The 12,872-nt window shown below is 33.8% G+C and overlaps 1 protein-coding gene across 1 annotated transcript in view; it reads left to right on the top strand.

Annotated features, from left to right (window-relative positions):
• The window catches only part of DLC1 (DLC1 Rho GTPase activating protein), a 234,092-nt gene that overhangs the window by 90,130 nt on the left and 131,090 nt on the right, over positions 1–12,872 (top strand). Inside the window, exon 5 of the mRNA XM_009474256.2 lies at positions 7,040–7,073. Coding sequence (XP_009472531.1) covers positions 7,040–7,073 — 34 coding nt within the window. The remainder of the gene's footprint in view (positions 1–7,039; positions 7,074–12,872) is intronic.

Raw genomic sequence — 12,872 nt, 5'->3', positions numbered from 1 at the left:
ATTCTCATAAATTTAGTCGGAGACCTCTGAATGTGACATTAGTTCGTTTTTAAAATGGAGCTAATTGACACAGCTTTATTGTTGGGTGGATTTTAATTGCTTTCTGCTCTACTTCTAGTAATTGCAATCTTTAGTAAAATGAAAGACCACAAAGAAGAAAGACCTTGCTAAAATCCCCTTCTAAAGCTGGTCTGTCCTAAAAGTTGATGGTTTTGTTTTTTCTCTTTCCTTATCCTGTTGAAAAAAAAAAAAAAAACAAAATTGTAAAAATTGTGGAGAACTGAAAACTTACTTTAAAAACTTAAAAGTTTAATAAAATAATGTTTTGTAACTAATTCTGAATGATAAATGGATCATTCTTGGGTTTTCTTATACAGTATTGCAATGATTTCTGTTCACTGCTAATATCCAAAGATTACTTTAATTAGTTTTTCAAAAAGGGTTTTCTACATGTGTGTTCTCTTAATCTGATTCATTTACACTACAGCCTTTGGTTTAAAAATAAATCAGAATTTTCTGGTAGAGATATTTGTTCAATATTTTCTTGTAAAGGGGATGTAACTGAGGAAATTCCCAGTTATGGACTACAGTATTTCCCTAATTTCAAACCATCTGAGTGATTGTGGATGTTTTTCTTCCTTAAAATAACCCCGTTAAATTTAATTACTACTTATCCAAATTAAGAAAACTAGAACATACCTTCTAAATAAAATAAAATGTCTAGTTAAGGACTCCAGATGATACAGAACATACACTGTTGAAGAAATTATATCATGCTTAAAAGTTGTTTTCTGTGTGAGCATTGTTGACCTTAGTGTTCTGGTACAAGATTGTCCTTGTTTACTGGAATAGAGAGTTCTCTGTCATTTGGTTCATTAGTCCTTCCTTGGTAATTGTATATTGTGTGGATATTACCTCCTTTCTTTCTTATCAGAAGCTCAGTAGATCACTCTTCTTTAGAAGATTTAGATTTTTGTGTGTTTTGACCATTTGAGTAGAAAGAAGATAACAGAGAGGTATTTTGATCTACATACTTTTTTCTGATCTTAAAGTCAATGATCATATTTCAAAAACTAAATATAACATTCATTTTTATGTTTGCAAGCTTTGGAGGTTGGTCTCTTTTCTGCTTCTAATGCAATGTAAAGCTTGCAGTTTTTTAGAACAGGAATATGTATTTGGTCTTGAAGCAAATCATTTCAGTGAAAAACACAATTCTTACTAAAACTCTTATGCATAAAAGAAGCATCCACTGAGGTGAGAATTTAGACCATGATTTTTAACTGCAGGAATAAAAGGTGATTACCATGAAAGCACTTCCAAAAATAAGGTGGGGGATTTATAACAGCTTGAGCTCAGCAACAGTTACCTGCTCACAATTATTATGAAGGCTGGATTTTCCCCTTCTAGTCAAATCCCAGTATGCTAATGTTTGTACTGGAGTTTTACTTTCACGCTGGACAGTAGAAGATGATATTTCCACAGGCAAAATTCTAGACAAATGCTTGCAAATCAAGATGTATCACGTCATTAGCAAGGAAATTTCCCAGCATGTCTGTTCAAATACATACCTGAAAAAACACTGGATAGCTGACAGCTTTCTATGATGGAAAGGCTTTGTGGAATATCCATCATGGTTGGATGGCAGCATTGAAAATGTGATTCATGTAATGCCAAATGCACTTTATCTTCTGTAATCCAAAAAAAACCCAAAAGTATTATTCTGGGGAAAAAGTGTGGATTTAATGGCTGTGACATAAAGATGCTCTATCTTGTTTGAAAAATTGAAATATAGACTCATTCCAATTGGTTTATCAGATACTACAAAAATAAATAGATGTCACTAGATCCTTATTTCGGAAATTGTGTGTTACATGCTCCTCTACAGTAACTTTGCTGGTTTATATAAAACTTTGCCATATATTGTAGCCCTTTGCAGATGAGTCAGTCATAATAGAGCTGTTTGTGTTTTGTGAGTGCAAGCAAACAAAAAGATAGCTAGTTTAATTTTATTCATAATAGCTTTGTCTGCAGGTTTGGAATCAGTATTAAAAAAATAAAAAAGTAGTTTTGCACTACTATTAAGGGAGAGCCAAGCTCTGTTCAGGTCAGACTGAATATGCCTCAACTTTTTGCAATGGCAGTCTTGCAGCTCAGCATACCCTCACGGCTGCTCCCAAATGCACTCTGTCTGTGCAAATAATGTCTCCTCCTTTCACGACCAAATCGCTGCGCACATCTACTGACTATAACGCTTCTAATCTGGAAAGCTACAGTGCTAATTTTTTACCCCAGCTCAGAGATGAAATATGTGAATTTTGACTCTGTAATGGAAGGAAGCTAATTTGGGGAGTAGGGAGGGATTCTTTCTTTCTTCCTTTCATAGTGAAGAACTGCACATGCCCAAAATGAATGGTTGCTGTTTGAAATGATGGGCTTTTTTTACATATTTACTTCTCTTTCCTGTTAAAATATTCTTAAAAGCTCAGGAAAAAAAAATAGATATTTTGACTTTGGTCAAACAAAACTTCATTTGTGTGAAAATTTTATTTTAAATTTTGATTTACCATTTTTTTCCACCATTTTCATTCTTGCTGGAAGACAGCTTTTCCACCTAACATCTAATGAAATCCAAAGGAAGTGGTTATTTAACACAGTATTATTGGTAATCATTTCTATCTGAGCAAGACAACTGCAAGTTTAAAGAAAAATGTCCAATATAGTGTTTTACTTGCGCTTTACAGTCATATTTGCAGACATAATATATTTGCAGGGAATCAGTTGCGATACAGCAAGGATGCATACAAAAATTATTTTCAATATGACATTTCAAGCAAGATTTTCATAGGTTAAAAATCACATTCTCTAATTTAAAAGAAAATCCTGAGTATATTTCAGCAATGGTCTAATAAGGATTTCCTCTCTTCTTTTTTTTTTTTTTTTTTTTCCTTTTCTTTCTTGGTGCTGCTAAGAGCACATACTATTAACAATAGAGAGAGGAGCCTGACTTTGGAGGTTGTTCATTGAAATCTGTGAAGAGGGTGTAAAAAGGGCGTGTCTGCTTTGTTTTAAAACACATGTGACCCGATCATGTGGAAATTGTTAGTCCAGCTCTTTAGTTCTCGAGGAGACTGAGAAATAATGTGAAGTTACAGTGAACCCATCTGGCCAAGCAGGAAAATCCGGTTTAATTGCTCCACTGCCAGAAATATTAAATCACTTCCTGGGAATGCAATTCATTTGGAACATATGGAACTCGTTGGAAGAAGGTCTCCAGTGAATTCAAAACTGTACTGGAGATGAGAGCATTTCTCATAAGTAACAATCATGTTTTCCCACTGGGCAGCCTGTAAGCAGTATATGTAGCTGTATTAATGAAAAACTAAACCAATAGTAGGACTGTCTGAGATCTTGTTGAACAAGATTCGCTCATGGTTTACTTTATAATGAATTTTCAAGAAATGCTATGTTCATTTAGGATTTTTTTTTCCTCAGCTTTTAAGCAGCAATAGAACATTCAGACAGAATTTTTATCTCATTTTACATCTTGGTTCAGCAGAATTACACTCTGTTTAGAAAGCAGACATATTTAAAATTATCGTTCAAGATGTCTTTGTACTTTGTGGATAAAAAAGGTAGTTTTTGGGGGTGTTTCTTGGTTTTGGGTGTTTCTTGGTTTGGTTTGGTTTTTTAATCAGGGGCTTTACATTTACTATATATTTTAATAAAATAGGAAGATTTACAATTTTTCTGTAAACTAAGCAAATGACTAAACATATGATATATATATGAGTTCTCCTTAAATTGTAAAAAATTGATGAGTAAGACTTGCTTGTTTATATACATTATTTTAAGGAAAACATCTTTCATAACTGTTATAATGGATTCAGAATTTATAAGTATGCCACAGTACCATGTTTTGAGTCAAACATTCATGTTATTTGCAGTCTTTACAATTAGAAGAATATTGATATTCTTTGGAAAAAAATATGCTTCTTATTTTGTTCTAAAGAAAAGATTTTGCTTTCATTAATTTGATGCTACTATAAGGGCTTTTTTAGAGGTAATTTCTTTTTCCTTTTTTTTTTACTTGGATTCACATGAATTTGAGAAAATATTTGATTCTTAGAAAATACTATACTTTTTTCTTGCGCAGTTAATCAATAAGACCAAATCAGAGAAAATTAGTTCTTCTAATTTTAAAAGCACATGAAGGAAATGAAACCATGTTTTGCTGAAAAAGTGGGCTAAGTCTGATATCAGGAAGAACAGTGAGGCAATAAAAAGAAATCTCTGTGTTTACATAATGCACTATGGAGGACCTGGAGTAGTGACAAATGATGGTGACAGGTAGTCACCACTGTATGAAGACCTTTTAATTATTTTAGGAAAACTTATATACTCTGTTGTACTATCATTTTGAATGTATTTCTTTATCTGAATACTCTAGTAGCATTTTAGAATTCTTACTTTCAGTAGATTGTATAATCCACATTGGGCTCTCTAGCATCAATCTTAATGAATTCCTGCAATATTGCTGTAGGAACATAGAAAGTACTTTTATCTGCAAAACTCAGTCTACCTTTAAATTGTCTGGAACTTATAGTGCTGCTTCATCCCAGTTAAGAGAAGTACTAATTTTGTGACTTACCTATCTGTCCTGAGGCATTATGGTTCTTTGTATTTCCAGCTACAGCTTTTTACCTGGGATAAACCTGCTAAACAACTCTAACAACCTGTAGGACTAGCATCTAACAAATTTGCTAAAATTTATGTTTGGTTGTAAATCAACATGTTTTGGTGATCATGAATTAGAAATATTGTATATTTCCAGGAAATAACTTGAAGTGACAAATGGCAAGATGAAAAATGTTTTAAAATCTGATATGCTTATATAAAAAAAATCTGCATGCTGATATGAATGATGATGGGAGCTGACTGAGTGTTCATTCAGGCCAAAGTCACTAGCAGTGACTCGCATTGCAGTTATAGACAACATTATTAAAGTCCATTTAAGTTTGTCATAAAGCCACCAGAGAAATTATCTTCTGTGCTTGTCACTCTGTCTTACCCCCATTGAGTCCTGTAACTATTTCCCCCCATTCCACTGAATCACAGCTGTTCATCTTGGCTTTGCATTTTAGACCTTACAAAGGCTAACCCCATCAAACTGTTGTCTCTTTTCCGTGACACAGCTTATGATTCTATGCTGACACTCTCCAGCCATCTCAATATTTTCTTCTAATTTTATCTTAAAGGACACCATCACAGCTTCTTTAGGATTTTTTTACAGCTAACAAAGCCAAAATTAAAACATGATAATAACCCATTCTCATCTTTCCTTCTTTTGTCCTGACCCTTCCATTCGATTTACACTAATGTTCCCTCATTCTTTTTGCGTCTTCTGTTCGGCTTTCTTTTCCTGTTTGTTTGTTTGTTTCTCACCTTCTCCTCTTTACAAAGTTCTCTCTTTACAAATTGCCTTCTTGGACAAATGATAATAGTGAATCTGCGGTTTTCTTTCTTATTTTCTTATTTCTCTTAGCCAGTGTAACCACTTAGGTCTGAGAGAGAATTTTGAAAACCAGTATATAATTTTCTTCTCTATCAACTGTTTTTAAAAAAACTGTACATGATACACTTTTTCTTTCTTTGTAACTAATACCTTGATTCATTCTGTGATTTTTGTTTCTTTGGCATGTTAACTTTCTTCAGTCGATGGAAGTAATGTCTTCCATGCATTATTGGAGCAAAATGGTGCTTCTTCCGAACAAATACATGTTTGTACAAAGCAAGGGAAATGCTTTTCAAGCAAGGGGATGCTGTTACTTTGAATAATATTAGTCTGATGGTACAACATTTTTGAATGTCGAAATCAAGCAACAGATATTTAACTAGGCAGAGTACAGGTGAAACAGAAAGAATCACAAAAGGATTCTTATGGTTATTACCAATCCGCAAGGTATTTATTAAAATATATTGTTTAACACATGTTCTGTTTGAAATTCTGTACAAAATATCATCCAGGAAAAGCTATAAAATACTATTTTATATAGCAGGACAAATCAAATCCTGAAATGAAATTTTGAAAGTCTGTTTTAGGAACTCTATATAAAGTCTGAAACTGGCTGGTTTGTGATTTTTGTCCATCACTCTTCTCTCCCTTTTTCTGTGAAATATGCAGAACGAAAATCTGCTGAACAAAGGCTAGACTGACATGAGTGAAAGGGATGTAAAATTGATACCTTAACTCACATGGCAGTTCTGCATACATTGCATACACAATCTGGATTTCTCATCCAGCCTTTCTTATCTTTATCATATCTGCACATTTTTTAATTCTGTTTATATGTGTGCCATATAAATTCCATTTTACTATTCATTCAATCTATAACCTACTTATTTTAGGAAAAACACATGCAGAAAGTCCTTCTGCATTAGTCTAAAAGAAAAGCATAATATGAAAGATTTTTACATCCATTGCAAGAAAACAATATTCCAAGTCCAAAACCAATTACAGCCAATATGAAAAAACTTCTATTACTTGTCTCTGAAGAATTATATAAAAAGTAAGAAATTGGTATGTTATAGAAAAACATACATTTGAGCCCAAGTCCTAACTATATGGAGTCAATGGCAGAACTCTACTTGAGTTTTGCAGAAGAAAGATTTGGCATTTTAATCTCATCTTCAGCCACGTAGTTTTTGTCTTCACTCCTTCAGAATTATTTAGTAATTTCCCAGTGGAATTTCGTGGGCATGTATTCTAGGATGATTATTTCAAAATGTGATCATTGGAATATTTTATTAACTCCATCTCCTCCCTTCTCTCCTAGTCCTTTTTTTTAACAGTAATTTCATAACAGATTATAAGCCACTCAAATGGGAACTGTATGTTTCTCTCCAGAGCGCTTAACACAGTGAGACCTCAGTTCTTTCCAGACCTTCTGGACACTCATAAAATCTACTTTAAGATTTTATAATGTTTCCCTAACATTCTTATTTTTTTAATAGTAGTATCATTTTTTTTTTCTTTCAGGCTATGCCAATTATTTCAGAGAAGGAGAAGGCTGGTGAGTAAATATTTACGTGTTTTCTCATTTCTTTGTATTTATTTTGTGGAATACAGTGTTACTTAACTAAGTGACAAAAGACAGGCTTCAACTGTGGGGTTTCAAATGTGTAGAGTTACAGACCTGACAAATGTCTGTGTAAAGGTTATTCATTGTTTCCTGAATAGGATATTTTCTCTTTCTGAAAAGCAGTCCAGCTTTCTGTGTGACACTAATAAAGATGTTTGAAACTGTCCTGCAAAGTACCCAGTTGAATTGCAGCTGCCCCTTACATGTCAGTCTTCCTCTAGATACTAACTTGTTACTTGGTGTTAAAATCTATTTTGATTTATTTGATGTCTTGATTAACAAACATGGATGTCAATGAGTTTGTTCAAGTCAACGGAATCTGATGACTTAGTGTGAACTTTACTGTTTGTCTTTAAGTATGGCAGGAAATTTCAGTTATCTGGAGTATTTCACTGAAGGTAATAATTTTTATTTTGGCTAAGTACTTCCAGACTATTGAAAGGTTGTTTTTCTGTTCTTTTCTGTTATATATGTTCTCTGAACAGTATAAGTACTTTGGTGTTGGTATGTGAAATCTATTAGTGATTGTCTGCTAGACACTGTCAAATGAGTGTATTGTTGTGATAAACACTAGGTAACACTCCACTTTTAACACTATAGATATCCTAGAATCTCTGTTGGTTTCTTCGTCATTTGTTTTAATTGATAGTTTGCTACGGTATTTCAAATATAGCTTGAAAAATACCTCAAAATATCCAAATGCCACTGGCATTCTGATTTATGTCTGATTTTTGTTGGTGACGTTTTCTTGCATTATCCTGGTTTGGATTATTTCTTTTCTTTTGCTTATTAAGGGAGAGGAATAAGTTAAAAAAAAGTTTCTGAGAGAAAAACCACAGTGCTAATCAGTACTGTAAAAGCTATGGAGCTGTCTGGTCAGGATGTTGCTATTTTAGCTGTTGAAGTTCATAAATGCCAAATTGTGACTCATATTTAATAAGCATTTTCTTTACAGATTTTGCAGGTGGTATTATTTGATATTTCTTTTTCTGAGGCAGTTCATATTTGGCCACATCCTTTAAATTATGTCCAAACATGCAAACCGGCCCTACTCTTTGCAGCTAATCTCAAATAGTTTGTCAAGCAGCCATGCAACGTTATAGGTTCTTGTACATCTTTAGCAGTTATGTACCATACAAGATGGTATGGTATCTGAAAAAAAGCTATATGAAAGTCATTAAAAAAATCTTCAGTGCATAGAGATGTAATGACCCCAGTTTTATTTTAGAGGAATAGAGCTGCAACAAGTGTTTTACAAGCTAACAGCTTGTAAAATCAGAAATAAAACTCAAAGCTCTGTGCTTACTTCTGTAGTGTCAAAACTGCCTATCATGTCAGTGTTAATGATGGTACGAAATAAATGTATTTTTTACATACACTTTATAACCTGTACATATGCATATGAATCTGTCTCTTTCTTGCTTCTTCCTGACCAGACTTCAGTGTTATGTTTTTTTGTGGACAGCATTATATTTAATATTACAAATATTAGGTGGAATTTCATGCCATGTGGAGTTAGTTTGCTGATGTTTCCATGTACATGAGCACAAGCTAGAATGTGAATGGAAGTGTGGTTGCCTTTTAACCTTTTGGCTTTTGTTTAACTCTTTGCAACTCAGGAGCTCACGAGGTTATGATGGTTTTTTGGAAATATTAAGCATGCATTAGGGAGATGATTATTTAAATCGGTCCTGTCAACTGAAGTCACTTGGTTCTAGGGGGAGTTAGTGCTATTTTTTTCAAATTATATTGGATCTTGATTCAGACATTCAGGTCTCATGTTTTGCAATGTAACTAGCCGTTGCTCGATCATTGCTGTTTACATTTCACAAGATAAATGATATTGCATAAGACCCATGAATGACAAAGCCATAAGTAAGGTGTGAAAGCCTTCAGAAAAGAATATAGCATATTTGTATGTCTGCTGTAAGAGAACAAAACAATTACTAATTTTGATATTTATTTGGAAATACCAACAATCTAACACTTCCTAGTTTATGTTATTACAAACAGACTAAAATATATTACAAAATATTACAGAACAAAAAGGAGTTGTTTATTTTACTATTGACAATGCTAATAACACAGTAGGTAAAGAGATTGGACAGCATTGTATCAAAATTAAAATTGGATTAAAAATGCACTCAAAATCTCTAGTCAAATGTCTTTTCTCATTTTGAAAATCTGAAGTAATAATTTCTTGTAGCTGCCTCTTTCCTACTTAATATTACTTGGAATCATCTGGGACTGGAATGAGAAATACAAGAAAGTAGAAAGGCTGTTATTTCAATGTTTCTGATTCAGAAATTCTATATACATAAATAAAAACCTGTTTTTCAAGACTTTCTATTCTGCAGACTCTAGATACTTTGATACTTCCAAATGTTTTTCCTATAGGCAACCAAACATTTAGATCCTTAAATAGACCAAGCTGCTTAAGCAGCTTAGAAGTTCACACATTACTGATTATGTTTATAGGAGTTGTTAATCCTTGAAATTAAATATTTTCTCAATTTTGTATATTTTCCAACACGCAGTAAATTTTGACTACATCAAATACAAACTTTCAGATGGAGTACTTCAAAAAAAAAAAAAAGCAAACAACACACACACACTATTTTTATATTTAGAGCAAGGCCAAACATAATCTGAAAACATTGCTACTTTTGTCAATTAATAACTCAAGAGTTCCATAACCAGTTAATTTTTTTTTACAGTGGAAAGTGCACTAAAACATGTAATTGCAGAGTCCCTTTGGCAAAAATCTATAAATGATCAGTGTATTGAGGAGAACATCAGTCATACCTAACTGTATACACTATTGCTTCAAGTTGTGTGAATTAGGGCATGGCAAATGATGTACTGTGGCATCAGCTATTTCTGATAAATGCATTTTTAAGAAGTCTCAATATTGTTGACATTTCTGGCAATGGTGAAAAAAAGAAATCTTTCAAAAGAACTTTTTTAAGGTAGAAGTTAAGATCAAGCAACATGCACAGTCAGGGAAAAAGATGGCTGAAGCCAAGAGATGACTCAGGGCTGGAACTATCGGCACCTAAATCAGGAATGCAGGCCAGCAACTATCTTCAAAAGACTGTTTTTTTCAGATGCATCCATCTTTCTTTTGAGTAATTTATGTATTATTCCTATGTCTTTATCTACCTTGCTGACTGTTGTGATTTTTATTCTAAAATTCTGTCCATGAACTATGAAGAAATCTGAGGGATGGAAGGTTCTTCTCACCTGTCAGTAATGAAGGTGTCTGTGTCAGAGTTCGTGGTGCTGGCTTCATTTATAGTCTAAAAATAATCAACACAGGAACCTTTGGTTCACCTGGCTATATGTCAGCATTTGGTTTGCTGATGTGAATCACACCCAAGACTTCATGAATGGCACTAGTTAATTCTCCACTAACTGTACAGTCAAGATGGCTCCTAACATAGATACCAATATTCAGTACAATGAATCCACTGTGAGGTTCCTAATTCAGGGCTAACTTCAGTTTCTGGAGCAGTGTTCCCAAAACAAAGGTGAAATGACTATAAGTCAATATTAGAAGTATTGCCTAAGTCTCTTTGTGGACCTACTTCATGATTTCCCAATTTATCCTCAAATATTTGTAGGGAATAATGAACTCTGTTTGTGACTCAGAAACATTGCTACAACAGAGCCAGCAGGAGGGGTAGAGTGAATATCCACATCTGGTCAGGGACTAGCACAGCTTATTTCTCTTGAGGTGGTGAAACTATGTGCTATCACATAAACAGGGCAGAAGGTTTAGTCTAGCCCTAAATAAATATTAACACCATTGGTCCATAATGTTCAGCATTATAATAAATAAATTTTTCCTGTGCATAAAACAGGTATTTTGGTTGAGCACACATTTAGAAGAGTTGCTGCTCTAAAAATGAAATAAGGGTTTTTTTAAGTCATTGAGTACTAAATTTTAGTTATTAAGTACAAACTTGGATCAATTAAAAAACACAGAACATATGACTTGATATAAAAAAGCAAGTGACACTACTCATCTGTAGCAGTAAAAATTCCCTAGCAGAAGAGCAAGTGAATATGCTTTTAAGAGCTTTCATGATTCTACCAAAATATTCCCTCTTGCTTTAAAGATATACTATGGAAAAAGTGCACAACCTCTTTGGGTAAATCTCAGTACTCTCTCCAAGTAGTACGTTAGAGAGGTCTACTTCAGCACAAATAAAAGTGTCAGTCTTTGACATGGAGTAGAACAGATTTGATAGCCCATTTCTCATCTGTGTTTTGGTGATCCCCAAGCAAACAAGACGATAAAGTATTAAGCACAGTCGAAGACAGCAGCTTCATTGGATCTCTGGCCAATGTAATGTGCTTGAAATCTCCCTGGTGTTAGTACTACAATACGGGCCTAGCAGTGAATAAGTCTCTTTTTTTTTTTTCTGCATCTCATCTAGATTTCTGATAAAGACACTATTTAATAAAGTACAGACTCAATGTCCTTTGGTGTTAATTTCCTTGGTTGCCTTTGATTCACAAGGAAGACAAATATACAGATGATAAAAGGGACCTTAACGGCAGGGTATTTCCTCTCACAGACTCTAATTGTCAGTGTCAGGCAGCAGAGGACACTTGGTGCTCGGCCCCATGGTGAGATGAGCTGCGGAACAGGAGGTGATGGAGTGATGGCAAGGCAGGTCAGGCCCGCCTGTGAGAACTCGCAGCAGAGGACCTTGAAAATCCAGTAGTGACAGGTTCACTGTCGTTAAACAAGGCACATAAAAGACATACTGCTTGGCACACTAGGTAGAGCTCTTTTAATTTCATTTAATTTAACTTCAGCTCTAACCAAAAAGGAAAAAAAGAAAATTTTACAAAAATTCTATATCTAGAGAAATCAATTCTTTCTATGAGCAGTACCCACTGGATGCTCTATTTTCATAAAGTCTTTAAAGGTTCATCCCTACATAACTTATTTTGAACCTAGAGCAAACATTAAAAAAATTAATCTGACTGGCTACAGGGTATCAGTTTCTACAAAAACTGGAGAGAAATACAAGTTACTTGGCACAGTTACTAGTTTTCTGGCTGCTTTACAATATCTCTAGCCAGTATTCTAGAATAAACTAGGCAAAATGAATTATTAATTGTTCCTTTTTGTAAGTATTTTATCTGGTTTTAGTAGAACAGTCTTATTAGTGTTTTTGTGAGACCTTAGTATGAAGTACCAGTTCCTAGCTAGGTAATCTTTCTTTTACTGTTGATGTTGCAACAGTCATAAAATTTGTTTTAGCTGAGTGTTTGCTTTCTAAATAAAAAAGTCAGGTGAGCCCTCACATTTCAATCTGTCATACTGAAAAACAGTTACAGAAACTCTGCCAGATATGCATGGATGTTTGCCAAACACTAATAGATGTTAATAGATATATTTTTTTTCTGCTGTCATTTATTTCATTACTAGAAAAAAGGCTTGTGATGCCAATAGATACCAAAAGCTGACATGTCATGCTAAGATTCCTGATGATGTCTAGTTGTTGGGTTTTCTTTATTTTTTCTAAATGCAGTAAAATAGCTGATGTCATGATTTTTGGTATTTGATTTTTAGTAGCTTATTAACTGCACACTGCTGTAATTGTTTTTCTGAATAAATTACTTCACTTTTAAAAGTCACACCGTATTCACTGTATGCATGTGGATATAAACACATAAACTTTAAAATGCACGTAGCACTGTGCAAAGCCAAAG

Source organism: Nipponia nippon, unplaced genomic scaffold (genome assembly GCF_047370975.1).
Source record: "Nipponia nippon isolate SJK-2023a ecotype South Korea unplaced genomic scaffold, ASM4737097v1 scaffold_6, whole genome shotgun sequence".
NCBI lineage: Eukaryota > Metazoa > Chordata > Aves > Pelecaniformes > Threskiornithidae > Nipponia > Nipponia nippon.
Note: the sequence above shows the minus strand (reverse complement) of the source record. Positions and strands in the feature narration are given on the sequence as shown.